General features: G+C 46.1%; 1 protein-coding gene across 3 annotated transcripts in view; it reads left to right on the top strand.

Annotated features, from left to right (window-relative positions):
- Window positions 1-17,027, top strand: part of FNTB (farnesyltransferase, CAAX box, beta) — an 84,338-nt gene that overhangs the window by 16,888 nt on the left and 50,423 nt on the right. For 2 of the 3 annotated variants that reach the window (XM_060141198.1, XM_060141190.1), the window contains exons 2-3: window positions 4,748-4,812; window positions 15,626-15,698. In XM_060141198.1, the coding sequence (XP_059997181.1) occupies window positions 4,748-4,812; window positions 15,626-15,698 (138 nt within the window). The remainder of the gene's footprint in view (window positions 1-4,747; window positions 4,813-15,625; window positions 15,699-17,027) is intronic. The other variant, XM_060141208.1, reaches the window with a different exon arrangement.

Raw genomic sequence — 17,027 nt, 5'->3', positions numbered from 1 at the left:
CTCTTAAGAATAATGTTCTTCTACATCAGGGCAATAATATCACACCTAAAAAAATTAAAAGTAATTGTATAATATCATCTAATATCCAATTTATTTTTTATGTTTTATTTTTTTGTTTTGTTTTGTTTTTGGCCAAGCCATGTGGCTTGGAATATCTTAGTTCCCTGACCAGGGATTGAATTCTGGCCCTCGGCAGTGAAAGCACGGAGTCCTAACCACTGCACCACCAGGGAATTCCCTCCAATTTATTTTTAAATTTCCCCAATTGTCTCAAGATTCTTTTTATATCTTTTTGGTGTGTGTTTTGAATCAGGAGCCAATCAAGGTTCCTTTATTTCAGGCTGTTTAAAATTTTTGAAGAGCTAATCCCTTGGGACTGAATTTTTTGGTGACTAGTCCTGATGGCATTTCTTACAACATTTCATGTAGCAATGTTTCTGAAACTGAACAGATGCTTTAGGATGTCATCCTCCTCCCAAGAGAGCCATATCACTTTCATTAACATGGTCACAAACTGTGTGCTTTGTGCTCAAGGGAAATGAACCTATGGGCTTTTTGCTGTTTATGCAAGAGAAAATTATCTGCTATTGTAGGGCTGTTAATAACCCTTTGTATTGTACTCAGTTGATAGCTGCCTTGCCTGTGGGGGAGCTCTCATGCAGAAAAGAGAAATTAACTAAAACAGAAGAGTCCCTTCCTTTGGGATGGAAAGGAAACATGGAAATTCAAGATAAAATGAAAGGCCAGGGAAAGCAGACATGCTTTAGCATCCCTATGTTGAAGCCAATCCCTCCCTCCTTCCTTCCTTCCTTCCTTCCTTCCTTCCTCCCTCCCTCCCTCCCTCCCTCCCTCCCTCCCTCCCTCCCTCCCTCCCTTCCTAATTCTGATTTGAGAGCTGTGTAGTGTTAGAGTTCTTCATGACTTAGGTAACTTTGTTTTTTAATAGTTACCCCCAGTTCTCCTATATTTAAAGTGAGAATTTCGATAAAATTTAAAAAGGAATTTAACTATAGATCTTGCTTCATAGACATTATGCAATTGTTGTGACTGCTTCTCTTAATTCTGTCCCAAAGGCTACATTTTTAATTCTCCTCATGTCTTGGAGGTCCCCAAGACCACTCCTAGGTTCACTGATTCACTACTCGTGTTACCTGAAAACTGGTTTGCCTCTTGGTGAGTGTTGAACCAAAAGACACAACGGAGCCAAAGATCGGGAGAAGGAAGGATTTATTACTTGCAGCAAGTAAGGAGAACACTGGGGGTCTTTCCCAAAGCAGTGTCTCTCCCAGCAGCAAAATTGGGGAAGTTTTAAGCTAAGAGCACATGCATATTCATGATGGGGCTTGGGTGGTCAACAGAGTCCAAGCTTTAGTTGATTGAAATCAGAAGTTCAGAAAAGGTCAACATCATCAGCCGTTAGGTTCCAGTACATCTGGTGGTTGAGGCTTCAGGCTACTCTTTACCATGGAAAGAGAACTGGGAGTCTTTATAACTAATATATTATCTTCGCTATTGTTATTTCTCTTGCCTGATAACAGTCAGCGTCTGCATTCTTTCTTCTCTTAAGATCGTTGATTTCTAAGACCTATTAAAGGGCAAGCATTGTGGCCAGGCTTAGATCCCAGAATGGCTTAGGCCAAAATGGCCTCTCTTATGTCAAGAAAGCCATGACTGGTTTTCTTTCTCCGGGGACCCTCTACCTTATCTGCTTACACAAAGATTCAGAGAACTCAGCATATAGCTGTCCTCATGGTTATGATTTATTACAACAACAGGCTACGGAACAAAATCAGCCAAGGGAAAAGGCTCATGGGCTGAAGTCTGCAGGAAGCGAGGCACAGGCTTCCAGGAGTTCTCTCCCAGTGGAGTCACAGGGGACGTGTTTAATTTCTCCAGCATTGAACTGTGACCACACATGCAGAGCTATCAGGGAAGCTCATTAGAGACTGGGCGCTCATGGTTTTTACTGGGGCTGGTCACATAGGCACCCTCTTTCTAGCATAATTCCAGACTCCCAGAAGGAAGATAGCTGTTCACCATAAACCACGTTGTTTATACAGTTTAGGCTCAGGGAGCCTGTCTTATCAGTTCTGGGAATGGTGAGAGCCCTCCGGAGATCCAGGCTCCCAGACTCCAGCCAGGGTCTACCTTTCAAGTAGGCCTTTCTAAGGATAGTAGTCTCAGGCCTGCTGTGTTAACTCTTTTGTATACAGCTAGCTTTCTTCCTTTCCTTCCGCTATGCAAATCAGAACATTCAAAGAATGCTTACATCTTCCCAGTGACAAAATTACTACGATTTATATCACACTAGCAGACTGTATGTGGAGAAGGAGAGGCAAAAAAGGATGTTGCATATTTTGGGGATTACTTTCATTTTCTTATCCTCAGATGACTAGTTTTAAATTTGTATATTAATCCATTCCTCTTTGTCAAAAAAAATACAGGCTTATTGCTAGTATTATTTTAAAAGTTGTACTCTAAAAATCATACTTTGTGCTCTGAAGTGATCTTTTTCTATTAAAAAATACACTAGTTCCTAAAGACAACCCACAGAATGGGAATATGACAAGGAACTTGTATCTATTGATAGAATATATAAGGACTTATTACAGTTCATTAATAAAAAGACAACCCACTTTAAAAAATGAACAAAGACCTGAATAGACATTTCTCCGAAGAATATCTACAAATGGCCAATAAGCCTGTAAAAAGATGCTCAACATCATTAGTCATCAGGGAAAGGCAATCAAAACTATAGTGAGGACTTCCTGGTGGCTCAGTGGTTAAGAATCCACCTGCCAATGCAGGGGACACAGGTTCGAGCCCTGGTCTGGGAAAATCCCACATGCCACGGAGCAGCTAAACCCGTGTGCCACAACTACTGAGCCTGCACTCTGGAGCCCGCGAGCCACAACTACTGAGCCCACGTGCTGCAACTACTGAAGCCCGCATGCCTAGAGCCCGTGTTCCGCAACAAGAGAAGCCACCACAGTGAGAAGCCCGTGCACCGCAATGAAGAGTAGCCCCCGCTCGCTGCAACTAGGGAGAAGCCCACACGCAGCAACGAAGACCCAACGCAGCCAAAAATAAAATAAATTTATTTAAAAAAAAACAACTAGTGAAATACTACTTGACACACACTAGGATGGCTATGATCAGAAACGTAGATAATAATGTGTTGCTGAGGATGTGAAGAAATTGGAGCTCTCATATACTGCTGATGGGAATATAAAATGGTACAACTGCTCTGGAAAACAGTCTGGCAGTTCCTCAAATGATTAAACATAAAGTTATCATAATGATCCAGCGGTTCCACTCCTAGTGATGCCGAAAACTCGACCTCTGTGCACTGGGGCTGAATCGAATCTTGGAGATAGAGTTTCGGGTGAAGTAGAAAGAATAGCTTTACTGCTTTGGCAGGCAAAGGGGGAAACAGCGCGCTCCTGCCCAGAAAAACTGTGTGTCCAAACCTGGTAGGCAAATATTTTTATTTCATGATCTTCCTGACATACGTTTCTCGTATTTTTTTTTTTTTTTTATCCCTTTCAACGTATAGCCAAGGAAGGCACGACTGAAAAATGCAGTCTGTGTTTCATTTAGGCTGGTGCTTTGTATTAGTCCCACATCAGTGTCTGGCATGGAGAAAGCATCGTGAGGGGTCTGGGAGAACTTTCTTACTTCTTCTGAGTCGAATTCTCACAGTGACTTCAGTCTGTTTTTTGAAGTATTATAAATTCTTGGCCAGGTAATCCCTGAAACTCATGTTCAAAGGCAAATACCAAAGCATATCCTAAAACCAAATATAAATGAATTTTAGATGGGCTGCCATTTTAGCTGACTCACATCACTGCTCCCCTCATCGTGATTTTTGGAAGCTTGTCAAAGGGACTGGAAGCTCTAACTCAGGTGTTTCAGAAACAAATAATGCATTTTTGATATTTCCCAGAGAGGACATTATTATATATCTTGAAATCTCAGCAAGGACTTGCCTCACCACAAAGCAGGGATGGCGTGAAGGTGAAACCCTGTATCCCGTTGACCAGCCCCCTCCTGCACTGCTGTACCCTTTCCTTACAGAAGCTGTGCTGTCTGACTACATCATGGTGTGATCTTCAGAGGAGACAGGTCATCTCATTCCTTTTGTGACCTGACTTTCCGAGATCCTTTGTTTTATGGGGCTGTGGAGTCTGGTGTGTGACACAGGTCCAATGACCAGGTGTGCTATTTCTTTGGTGTTTCCATGATTGATGTTCTTGTAAATCCCTTTGGGGATTTTAATACTGTTCAATCTATATTTAAACCATTAAATCTGACAATAAGAAGTAGGACCCTTGGCAGAAATTAATTGCATATTTGAGAATGGCCGGTTAACGAACACCTAAACAACTTCATAGAGCAGGCAAGAACAGGTCTTTCAAGCAAAAGGGGGTCCATCTTCACCTGCTCCCTGAGTAACTGGTGCCAGGGTGCCAAACTCCAGAATCGCCATTAGTTTGGATACCATGGATTAGTTTACTGGAGAAGTCGGTTGTGATGCTAATGTGGTACAGGGCATTCTTTCTCTCTCTGTCCTTGTCCCAAGCCTGTCATCCTGCAGAGCCCCTGAATGCAGTCTTGTTATGCTGTGAGGTACAAAGTCACACCAAGGAACTCTAGCTGGTAGGCATTTGTGGCAGTAGGAACATAAAGTGGATAAAGGTCTCATCTGTATTTGTTTTCTCTCTCCCATCTCCTGCATCCTTACCAGGCAAAAGTAGAAGAAAAGATCCAAGAGGTCTTCAGTTCTTACAAGTTCAACCACCTTGTACCAAGGTAAGCTGTGGTTAAGTGTTTGAGGGGATCCGGGAAATACCATCTCCCATGGGAGCCTTTCTTCTTTCCTCCTTGAGCTTGTCCAACCTCAGGGGATGAGTCTGCTGTGAGGCTGGTGTTCCCTGACCTTGTGGCTCCCTGGAGATGCTCGTGACCCCAGCTCCTGCCACTATTAGAATACTGTCTAGAGGAGCTGCTCACTTGAACTGAGCCATCAGCTGTTACATGGGGATGCCCTCAGGGCCTGAACTCTGAGCTCTGAAGGTGGCGAGAGGAAGTTCATGATCTTGAAGCTTAGTTCTGACCTGCTGTGCTGATGTTCAGAACTCTCAAGCTTTTCATATAACACTTTGAAACAGATGTAGAGTCCAGGGGGATGGCAAAGGATGGATTCCTTTGATGTATATTATGACTTGACTGGGAACATGTGAGAAGTTTGAGCTTCTCCCAGCCTGGCGTTTACTGGTGATTGTGCAGCAGATTCCCAAGGGTGACATTTCAAGTGAGAAATAAAATGCCTTTTGTTTTCCTTGGTGCTTAGTAAGTTGAAGCCTTCTGAGCTCTTTGACGTCAGAAATTCCAAAAGGAGGATTATAAGCAGAAACTTATTAATTTGAACCTTCATTTTCTCTTTTTTCCCCCAATTTTGTAATGTATCACACTAGAATTTCATAAGGTTATTTCATTTATTAGCATTTCTCTTCTAATCACAGATTGCTTCTCTGAAACTGTCCTGTGTTATCTTTCCTGATCAGTAGTCCAAATTGTGTTTGGTCATTGTTTTATCTTAATGTTATAGCACTTTTCCTTGACAGTCTCTGGACGTAGTCTAGTTGGGCCGCTGGCTGATTCTCTCTGGATGGGAAGCTGAAGGGTCTGAGGTCCAGCCTGACCTCCTTTATCATGTCTCCCAATTTCCTGAGGCCTCCTAACACACTAACTCCTGGCAAGTCAGTCTCTGGGTACTTCTGCTTACTGGACCATTACAAATATTTCTAGCCTGAGTTAACTTGGTGTCTTTTTTTGCCACCATTCCATTTTGCCCTTATTTCCATGAGAAGAAATTTAGTTAAAATATTCTGATTAGCCAAGGCAGAAAACAGTTGGAAAAATGGAAAGACAGGTGGAAGAGTTCTCTTCATCTTTCTTCCCTAGAGCAGAAAAGGAAAGCATCAACTAACCAGAGGAGTCTTCTTCCAAACTGCTAACCTAAATTTCTACTTTAACTCGTAGCCCAGACCTCAATCAATGAATTATTGCTTTTGTCGTGAGCCACAGTTGGAGCTTAGCAAACGACACCATTTGTGTAAACAGCTCGGGGAGAAGGAGCTCTCTGCCCAGTACAGGCTGTTTCCCCAGAGGTGGTAGGACTTGGTGATGGTGAGGGGCATGGTGGCTTCAGGAGGGGTTTGTGGTTAGAGTTGCATCACGATGACTCACCTGATTGTGCTCTGAGTCACTGTGCCCTGTCACCAGCTCTGTGGACACATATCCTCTGTATTTCCAAAGGGACCTTTGATCATTTGACATTCCTTTTTCACCCACCATCAGAATAGAGCCCTTGGACTTTCCTTTTATTCTTACTGAGATGGGACGGAGAATAGGAGGTTACAATCTGGGAAGAAGCTGTGTTTTGGGAGTGGTGGTAGAGGACAGTAAAGGAGTAGAATCCCCTGATTCATAGGTCTTAGGTCAGGTGTGGGTGGAAAACAAAAATGTTTCTGTTGGGTTTGTATCCTTTGTGGAAATAGAATATACCAGGGCTCTGGGTTTATGTCAGGAATCTGACATTTCCCATTTTGTCATTGTTGCCTATGAAAATGAGTGTTTTAAAGGATGCTAATTAGCATCTTATGTCACGGCCTGCTAATTAATATTAGAGATATTACACACTGTGGCCAGATGGCTGAGAATGTAAATCAACTTATCAACATGAGGCTGGAGCCAAACATCTTCACCATAGAATGAACTTCTGGGGTTTAAGAATAAATATGAAAATTTATCAGCATTTTAAATTACTATCACAATTACAATATTTAATATTTTAGTAGTCAAATTTTAAAAGTCTAGTATTGTATTGCAGGAACGAAACTTCCTTGTTAGCTGAAGTGAATATTCAGCTAGAGCAATTAATCTAGGTGACATGGCTTGTCTGTGTTTCTGAGGTCATGCTGCTGATCCGATGTGGCAGAATCACACACACTCCCAGGATCACTGACCACGCCCAGGTCCGGGGATGCCAGCAATGGTGCTGAGCGAGGCATCCATCTATTCAGCCTTTCAGAGCCACTGCCAAGTAGAAGATTGGGCTGAAGTTCAAGGCTGAAGCGGAATGTTGTTACATTCTACAGTTTATTCCTCATCCCAGAAATGATCTTCCTCACTCTCAGACTGTGAAACATGCATTCTCTCCTGGAGTGAGGGGGTCCCTCCCAAGGAGCTTTTGGACCATGCTTTGAACAGTTCTGTTTATCCGTATCCTGCTTTCCCATAAAAGTTAATTTTTCTTTCCCCGTGGTTAGTCATTCTCACAGTTTCACATGCTTATGAATTTCCCCTTTTCCATGTATTATATTAGCTTTAGTAAGACACCTGAAATGCATAAACCACACACACACACACACACACACACACACACACACTCACATGAAATTTTTAAATTGTCGGGGAGTTCCCTGGTGACCTAGTGGTTAGGATTCTGGGCTTTCGCTGCCGTAACCCAGGTTCAGTTCCTGGTCTGGGAACTGAGATCCCTCAAGCTGTGCAGCGTGGCCAAAAAACAAACAAACAAAAAATTGTCTTTTTCTTGGGAAAAAGTAGCCTGGTGCTCCTTGCAAGGGGGAAATATTGATAATGCTAATAGAGCACTAAAGGTTAAGTGTTGGCAGTTGCTCTGAAGCCAGAATGCTCTGAGTTAAGCTCTCAAAGCCGTTTTCATACGGGCACCTGCTCAGCTTCCATGTTTTCTGCCATTTCGCTATGTGATGATACTTTAGCATTTTCCAAATCCTGAGCAGTTGAAAGATATGGTCCTTCATACTGTTGTTCTTTCCAAGGTTCATACAAGTAAGTTCATCTCCCCTCCCACCCTCTCTCAAGTGACTTACTGCTTATGTGCCAGAGGCTTACTTTTTGACTGGAGAAGCCCCTGGCTTTAGTGGGTTTAAAACCCTCCCAGCAGCCAACAATGGACTGAATCCCTGATCTCTCATCTGTCACAAACAAAGGCATGAGTCTCAGGGATGGTCCACGTTTAGGGGGAGGGAGTGTGTTTGCTGTCATTCAGTTTGCTGTGTTCATTTAAAGTCATTCATTCCTTCACCCATTTGGCAACGGTATCTAGGGGCTCAGGCACTGCTGGGCTCTGGGAACAGGGTGAGCAAGGCTGACCCAGGTCCTGCTCCTGCGGGGCTTTCAGTCTCATGGGGAAGGTAGTTATTAAACCAATGAATTCAAAGAACATAGTTACCAAGGGGGTGACTGTCTCTCTCTTTTTTTTTAATATAAATTTCTTTTATTTATTTATTTTTGGCTGCGTTGGGTCTTCGTTGCTTCTCCCTAGTTGCCGCGAGCGGGGGCTACTCTTCGTTGCAGTGCACGGGCTTCTCACTGCGGTGACTTCTGTTGCGGAACACGGGCTCTAGGTGCACGGGCTTCAGTAGTTGTGGCTCGCGGGCTCTAGAGCTCAGGCTCAGTAGTTGTGGCGCACGGGCTTAGTTGCTCTGCAGCATGTGGGATCTTCCCGGACCAGGGCTCAAACCCGTGTCCTCTGCATTGGCAGGCGGATTCTCAACCACTGCGCCACCAGGGAAGCCCGGAGGTAACTGTCTTGAGAAGGGAACGTGGCGCTCCGAAAGAGAGTAACAGGGAGGGTGTAAATTAGGTTGGATGTAAATTAGGGAAGGTGTCTCAGTCTATTTGGGCTGCTGTAGCAACTTCCTGTAGATTGGGTGACTTAACGTTTATTTCTCACAGTTCTGGAGCCTGGGAAGTCCAAGATCAAGGCACCAGCAGATCTGGTGTCTGGCGAGGACCCGCACCTCTGGTTCATAGATGGCATCTTCTCACTGTATTCTCACCTGGTGGAAGAAGCTCTCTGGGGTCTCTTTTATAAGAGCACTAATCCCTTCATGAGAACTCTACCCTGACCGCCTAATCACCATGCAGAGAGGTCCCCACCTCCTAATACCATCACACTGGGGATTAGGATTTCAACATAAGAGCTTTGGAGGGATGTAGACATTAAGTCTGTAGCAGAGGCCTCTCAGAGAAAGTGACTCTTAGGCTGAGACCTGGGGGGTGAGTAGGAATTGGCCAGTTTAGGAGGTGGTGGGACTTTTCCAGGCAGAGGGAAAACATGAGCTACAGCTCTGAGACTGAAAAGAGCAGAGTGCACCCAAGGCAGTGTGACTGGAGCTTGGTGAGGGCATGGGACTGTACTGCACGGTACACAAGTATTTCTAAGATACTTCTCCAGCAGTGGAACCAGGCTGCCAGTATCCTAAATATATGCATTTGTTTGGTCATTCCTGTGTGTCCCAATCTCCCACCCCTCTCTCCGCAGCCACACAGATGCCCTCCTCAGCCAGTTGAGCCCTGCGGCGTGCCCTGCAGCGTGCCCTGCGGCGTGCCCTGCGGCGTGCCCTGCGGCGTGCCCTGCCACCCCACTCCTGGCAGAGCCTGGCTTGTTCTGCTCCACCTGATTGAATGGCTTTGGGGCTGAATTATTCAGAGAGGAAAGGGAAAGAGCTCTAGCTTTTCTTTTCTAACGCCCTACGCAGAAAAGAGTTTTAGATCTAGAGGTGACTTTAGAATAAAAGAATGGTAAGAGTATTAATTTGCTAGGGCTGCTATAATCAAATACCACTGATGGGGTGGCTTAAACAACAGAAATTTGTTTTCTCCCAGTTTGGGAGGCTGGAATTCCAAGATCAGGGTGCTGGCAGGGTTGGTTTCTCCTGAGGTCTCTCTCCTTAGCTTGCAGAGACCGCCTTCTCACTGTGTGTTCACATGGCCTTTTCTCTGTGTGGACTCCTCCCCAGTGTCACTCTTTTTATAGGATCACCAGGTCCCATTTAACCTTAAATACCTCTTTAAAGGTCCTATCTTCAAATGCAGTCACACTGGGGGTTAGGCCTTCAACATATGAAATTTGGGGATGGGGGGAGACACAATTTAGTCCATAACAGTAAGGCTCTTAGTACAGTCTCTGGCTGACCAAAAGAAACTGGATATATGTCCCTTCAACTTAAAAGAATCATAAACCTCAAAGAAGAAGTTAAAATTCAAGCAGCATTGTGGCCCTTGAAGCTCTAGATAAACAAAGAAACATTTCCCGAGATTTTAGAATAACATTTACATATTAGCATTTTTGTGTGTGTGCTTGTATGCATGTGTACATGTGTTTATGATTAAGTTGATGAAAGTGAAAGGACAGTTTCCCTTGTGGAAAAAGCCACTGAAAGAAATTTCTCTTCCCCTGCTTGTGGCCAGAGTTGGTCTTCAGATGAAACCAGCTAAAGGAATTCACTAGTTCCCTCTTAGCAGGACTCCCAGGGCCTGGCTATCTGTGAGTGAGGTTCGGGGTGGGAGGAGAGCTATTGGGGAGCCCCCTTTGGGCTGCCTCAGGTCCCACCTCTAGGGACCAACTCAGAGCTGCAGAAAAGGCGCCTGAAGCTTCTTTCAGTTAGATGTTTCTGGTCAGGTGAGGCTTCAGGTAGCTTCTTGTCACTTCAGGACCCTGAGGAGTAGCAGAGTCTCTTCCTCCCTACACATAGAAAAGCCTTTGCCTCTGAGGTCTTTCATTTCCTAGGACGGACAAGCCCCTTGTCAAATGAGAGGAGTGAGAAGACAAGGGAAAGGGTTCATTCTCCAGGGTTGGTTTTTCCTTTTCCCCACAGTAAGGGGAAGGATTTGTTTGTGGCTTAATTCAGCTCTCTAGAAATACCGAGTCCTCCAGGGAAGTTTAACCCCTGGCTGACAGGTCTCCTGCAGTGTGGCATGTGTGACCACACGAGAGACTGATGGGAAGCACCCCTGAGCCAGAGTGGATGCCATCTGCGATCTAACCAACCCCTCCTTGTCCTCTCTGCTTGCTCGCATTTTAACTTTCCCTTTGAGGTTTGTCATTCTTTTTAATTGACAGGACACGTACCCAGGGAGAAGTCTCTTTGGGCTAGTCAGAAACTGACGCTACCATTCCTCTATTCTTTCTCTCGTTCATTCAGACAGTAAACGTTGAGAGCCTGCTCTGTGCTGGGCCCAGGTGCTGAAGCTAGATGCGCGCTCCCTTCACGGGGTTATAGGGTATGCAGTAGGCAGGCAGACCCAACAGGGAATTCCAGTCAGTACCTGGTCCCTTTCCCCAGCATTACACTTAGGATCACAAAATTTTATTCGCAAGAAACCTTTAATGCTGTCTTGCCCGACATTTTAAATGAGGTGGAAAGTGTTCTCGTTATTGGAACAGAGTATTTTCCCTTCTCTCCTCTGTGGCCTAGCATCCCAGGGTATTTGGCATATTCAAATTCCTCTGACTGTTTTTCAGACTGGAAAGAACTGACCTGTAGAAACCCCTCTGTGACCTGATCCTTTCATAGTTAGAAGTCAGGAGTTCTGCCTCCAAATTCTGTGCTTGCCCTCACCTGGATTGGGTTTCTCAGCCTCCTCTCACTTCTTGAGTGGGTCCCTGCCTGCCCTGTTAACGGTCTCCTGCGCCCTCCTGGTTTTTCTCGTCCATCACACCTATGCTGGCCACACTCAGCCTGCCCAGCCAGGGCTAGGCCGCGTGGTGTGCTCTCGTCAGCTGTCTGCTGATCTCACTCTGCTCCCTCACACCTCTACCTTTCTGCTCTTCCCGTCTTACGAGCCCTAACCACAGTACCCCTGTCGCTGCTTCTGCTAAAGGGTCCTAGCAAGATTGCCAAGAAAAAAAATCATACAACAGTGCCTTCTGAATGGCTTCATCAAAAGTTTATACTCCTCAGCTTCAGCTGGGCCTTCATCCTTCATTCATCTTGTGTAGATTTCCTAACATATTCCCCGTTATGGCCAACGCACACTCTCCCAGGTCTTGCCTCCTAATTCCTGAGAAAACTGAGGCCGTCCCACGTTTCCTTGGTTTCCCTCTTCCCCACTTGAGAGTCCTCTGTTTGTCTAATTTCACACTCTCCCATTGTTTCTGTTCTGAGAATGTAGACTCATTCATTATTTTCAGACTCACCTCTCCTCCTGATGCCCTCAGCTGAGTACACCTCCAGTGCTTAAAGCCCACCTGTCCCTGTGCTCCCTGAGCCCTGACCCCTGGACCTCCTTGAAAGAGAAATTGAGTCTGGCCATCTCTTCTTTATGATCTGGAATCTGCTCTCCTCACTCCCTGACTCTCTTGAAGGTCACCAGCCACTTTGTAGTTTGTCCTCTTTTTCCTCACTCTTACTGCACTGTTTGCCGCTGTTAAAAACCTCCGTGAGGGCTTCCCTGGTGGCACAGTGGTTGGGAGTCCACCTGCCAATGCAGTGGACACGGGTTCGTGCCCCGGTCCCGGAGGATCCCACATGCCGCGGAGCGGCTGGGCCCGTGAGCCATGGCCACTGAGCCTGCGCGTCCGGAGCCTGTGCTCCGCAACGGGAGAGGCCACAACAATGAGAGGCACGCGTACCGCAAAAAAAAAAAAAAAAAAAAAAACCTCCGTGAAATTCTCTCCTCCTGCTCTGCCTGTGAGGCGACACTGCCTTTGTCCTTCCTCTGCTTGTGTACTGCTCTTTACTTCTCTCCTCTGGCTCCTGGTCCTCCAAGCCCTTAAAGATGGGTCTTCCCTCAGTTCTGCCTTCAAACTTTTCTCTCTGCTCTGTCCTCTACTCCTGCAGCTTCACCTGTCACCTGCTTGCAGATAAATGATTCCCAGTTCGTCTGTGTCACCTGGATCCCTCTCCAGAGTCTCACATGTGTTTCCAGCGATGTGACTGACATCCGCACCTGAATACACTTCCAGTGCTTCAGAGTCCACCTGTCCACAGTCAGCTTGTCTTGGGCACCGTGCTAGGTGGAGCCCTCAGAACTCTAAGTTCTCCCCACCTGGTTGACTCTTAATAGCATCTTACCCTGTCTTCCCACCTCATCTCTCTCCCCACTTACTGCTTTCATCAGTACAGTTTGTAAACACATATTGAATACCTGCTGTGGTCAGATAATTTTTCTAAAGCACAGTTCTGGTCATTTTTTCTCAGCTGAAAACCCTCAGGGTTTTCCTTTGCTTATTTTTTTAAATTGAGGTATAACTGACATAACATTATATTCATTTCAGGTGTGCAACGCAATGATTCAATATTTGTATGTATTGCAAAATGGTCACCACAGTAAGTCCAGTTAACATTCAGCACCATATATAGTTATAAATTCTTCTTCTTGTGTTGAGAACTTTGGAGACCCACTCTCCTAGCTACTTTTAAATATGCAGTACAGTATTATTAACCATGTCACTGTGCTGTACATTACATTTTCATGACTTATTTATTTTATAACTGGAGGTTTGTACCTTTTGACCCCCTTCACCCATTTCACTGCCCTCCCCCTTCACTTCTCACGTCAGGCAACCACCAATCTGTTTTCTGTATCCACAAGCTCAGGGCTTTTGTTTGTTTTTTGTTTTTTTGGTGGAAGCCCTGGAGTGCCACATATGAGTGAGATCGTCCAGTATTTATCTTTTTCTATCTGACTTATTTCACGTAGCATAATGTCCTCAAATTCCATCCATGTTGTCGCAAATTCCCTTTGCGTATTAAGTTGAGTTAAATTCCTCAGCTGGCATCCCAGATCCCTGTAAAAAGGGCCTCTTGACCATTCCTCTTTCATTCCTAATAGCCAGGCCAAATCCCCGACCTGCACTCCCTCTGCACACTTTATACCTGTCTGCATGGTGTAGTAGCCGTTAGCCACTTGTACCTGTTTAAAGGTAAATTAATTAAAATTAAATAAAGTTTAAAATTCAGTTGCTCAGTCACACTAGCCACATTTCAAGTGCTCAGTATGCACATGTGGCTGGTGGCTACCTATTGGACAGCACAGACAAAGACACTTCCATCATCACTGGAAGTTCTTTTGGACGGCCCTGGTCGGTTCCTTTTGTTTTTGTTCCTTCTTGGCTAAACTGTCCTCCCACCAACTCCTCACCTCCTCTGCCTGTTAAAATATTCTCCTTCTTCCAGGGCCCCTACCTCAAATTCCACCTGTTCACACTACCTTCCCTGATCATTGTTTTCTGAATGAGATACCCTCCCCCAAACCCTTCAGAGCTTCTAGTATTTTATCTGTTTTCCCTTTATGACACCTACCCAGTTTTCCTCATATTGTAACCGCTTATGTCCTTATCTCATTTCCAGTACTGAATTAGACTTTTTGAAGTAAAGACTACTTCTTCTCAGCACAGTACAGTGGGAGTTCAATAAACAATTGTTGAATTGAATACCTAGGAAAGAGACTGGTTCTTCTTTCATTTTATTTCTGGAATCAGCAAGCACAGTGAATGTCTTAAATTCTTTACTTTTTTCCTTCCTTCCGTAATCACACAGACCCCTTCTGTCAGACCCAGTGAGAAGTGCAGCCCCTGTCCTCTGCCTGCCTGTGCAGGTGGCCATGGCCAGCACAGTCCATCTTAGAGCCAGTGTTGCTGACATCAGGGCCGAGGAGAGCGACTGGCTGCAGAATACAGACGTGATCCTCAGGCCAGGGCTGTGGGTCAGCACGTGGGAGGTGGAATTTCGGGGAGGGAATACTAGATGGATGAGTGAGGGGCAGGCAGGGTACAAACCACAGACTTCAGAGAAGTGACCCCAGAAGAAATGACCAGAACGACAGAGGCTAACCAAATCAGGGACGTGGCGAGGCTCACATTTAAATTGCTTACGGGATGGGGAGCCGCAAGGTATCTGTTCTCAGCTAGACCCTGGAGGAACTTTCTGGGTGGTTTGTTACCGCCTGGCTAAGTGTGCTCACAGTGGCATTTCTAGCCCAAAGCTACCGGCCACGAAGGAGAGTTTGTTTTTAACATTTTACTTATTTTTTGTCTGCACGAATTTTTTATTTATTTATTTTTTTTGCAGTACGCGGGCCTCTCTCTATTGTGGCCTCTCCCATTGTGGAGCACTGGCTCCGGATGCGTAGGCTCAGCGGCCATGGCTCACGGGCCCGGCTGCTCCGCGGCATGTGGGATCTTCCCGGACCGGGGCACGAAACTGCGTCCCCTGCATCGGCAGGCGGACTCTCAACCACTGCGCCACCAGGGAGGCCCTGATTTTTAATTTTTTAACATTTTATTTATTTATTTATTTATTTTTGGGCTGCGCCGTGTGTTTGTTGCGGCACGCCGGATCTTCGCTGAGGCATGCAGGATCTTTTGTTGCAGCGCACGGGCTCTTTGTTGGGGTCCAGAAGGCGTGGGCTCCACAGTTGGCAGCACGCAGGCTCTCTCTCATTGAGGCGCGCGAGCTCGGTAGCTGTGGCGCGCGTGCTTAGTTGCCCCGCGGCATGTGGCATCCTAGCTCCCGACCAGGGCTCGAACCCTTGTGCCCTGTATTGGAAGGCGGATTCTTTACCACTGCGCCACCAGGGAAGCCCCGCCCCAAGCATTTGCCGGCGCTATTTCCAGACACGTTAGGGACGTTCAGAGACTGGCCTCTTTTCTCTGGTTTAGCCGCCCCGGGGAGCTCATTGACTGTGGGGGGATGACCAGAAGGTGTGAGTGAGTGTGTGCGTGTGTTCTGTAGTGGGGGAAGCCGAGGCTGTTAGAGTAGGTTTACAAAGCTCTTTATCTTTCCAGGCTTATTTTGCAGAGGGAGAAGCACTTCCATTATCTGAAGAGAGGCCTCCGACAGCTGACAGATGCCTACGAGGTAAACACCTTGCCCAGGAGCTTTCTCTATCAAATTATCAGTCAGATCTTTCTCCTTTTTTACTGTTTGGATGGAAAAGACACTATGGGCTTGCCCTGTCGTAGAGTCACTCACCGTCCCGTGTGGCTCTGGTGAGAACCGGGTCTGCAGCAGCTCTGCCCCACAGAGCCGGGACTCCTACTTCCGAAAGGACAGAACCCGATCTCTAGTCTCCTCCTCCCTTAGAGCTGGTGGACGCCCCAGATGGGGTGGGGCTTTCACCCCTATCGTGGCTGAGGGGGGTTCACATGGTGTTCTTCTAGACACCCCTTGACCGCTAAAAGGTGGTCTAGATACCTGTTCATCCCCACCCCTTGGCCCTGTAAGCTGTTCTAATTTCTCTGCTGGCCAAAGGACCAGTATATAAGTCCCTGCGGTTTAACACTGTAAAAATGCCCAAACGTGGAGTGGATCTTAAATCAATATACCTTAGAGCCCTAGGGGTCCAGAGAGGGGCTCAGGGGAGGCCAGCGGAGGTGGAGGGGAGGGGTGTTGGGAATAGGGGTGAGTAGCAGCCAGAGGGTGAATGTGAACCAGAGGCCGCCAGTTTCCCTGCCCCACTTTACATAGAGCAGCTCTGCTTTGAATTTGCTTTTATTTGGGGGTTCTACATTTGATTATTTACAGCAGGAATTTGGACCTATAGACCCAAGCGGGTAGCATAAACGAGAGACGTGGGCTTGGTTGGGGGACGGTGCGCGGGGTGGAACTGAGGCAAAGCAGAGGACCCACGCCTTTACTCTGTTCCTGCCAGTTGCCGCCAAACCGCAGTGCAGACCCAGGGTTGCCAGATCTCTTCTTGTTTTTCCAAATGAAGCCAGAAATTCAGATTTCTCTGTGGATCTCTCAACACGTAAATGTTACAACCAATTCTAATTAAACAAACAAAACACTACAGGGAACAAGCAGGACGCATCCCTGGGTTACGTTTGGCCTGTGGACTTTCAGTATTCAATCCTCAGTGATTAGGGTCCAGGCAACCCTGATACAATTAATACCGTGACAGCTAACAATTCACTGAAGGGTGCGCTAAAAGCTTGCTGTTCATTGTCTCATTTAATCCTCACAGCTACTCCAGGGGGTAGGTAAGTCTTTATTTCTTCATAGATAAGGAAATAGGCATAGCAAGATTAAGTATTTGCTCAAAGGCACGTAGCTAGTGAGAGGAGAAGCTGGCACTGAAACCGATAGCAGTGTCTTCTGTCACCACACCAGCTGCCCCCAGGTGGGGAGCTAGCACATTTATGTGCACATTTATGAAGAGGGCAGTTTGGGACAATGGAAAGAGCA

The sequence above is a fragment of the Lagenorhynchus albirostris genome, chromosome 1 (assembly GCF_949774975.1).
Source record: "Lagenorhynchus albirostris chromosome 1, mLagAlb1.1, whole genome shotgun sequence".
NCBI classification, from domain to species: Eukaryota; Metazoa; Chordata; class Mammalia; order Artiodactyla; family Delphinidae; genus Lagenorhynchus; species Lagenorhynchus albirostris.
This window is presented reverse-complemented; position numbering and strand designations above follow the sequence as displayed.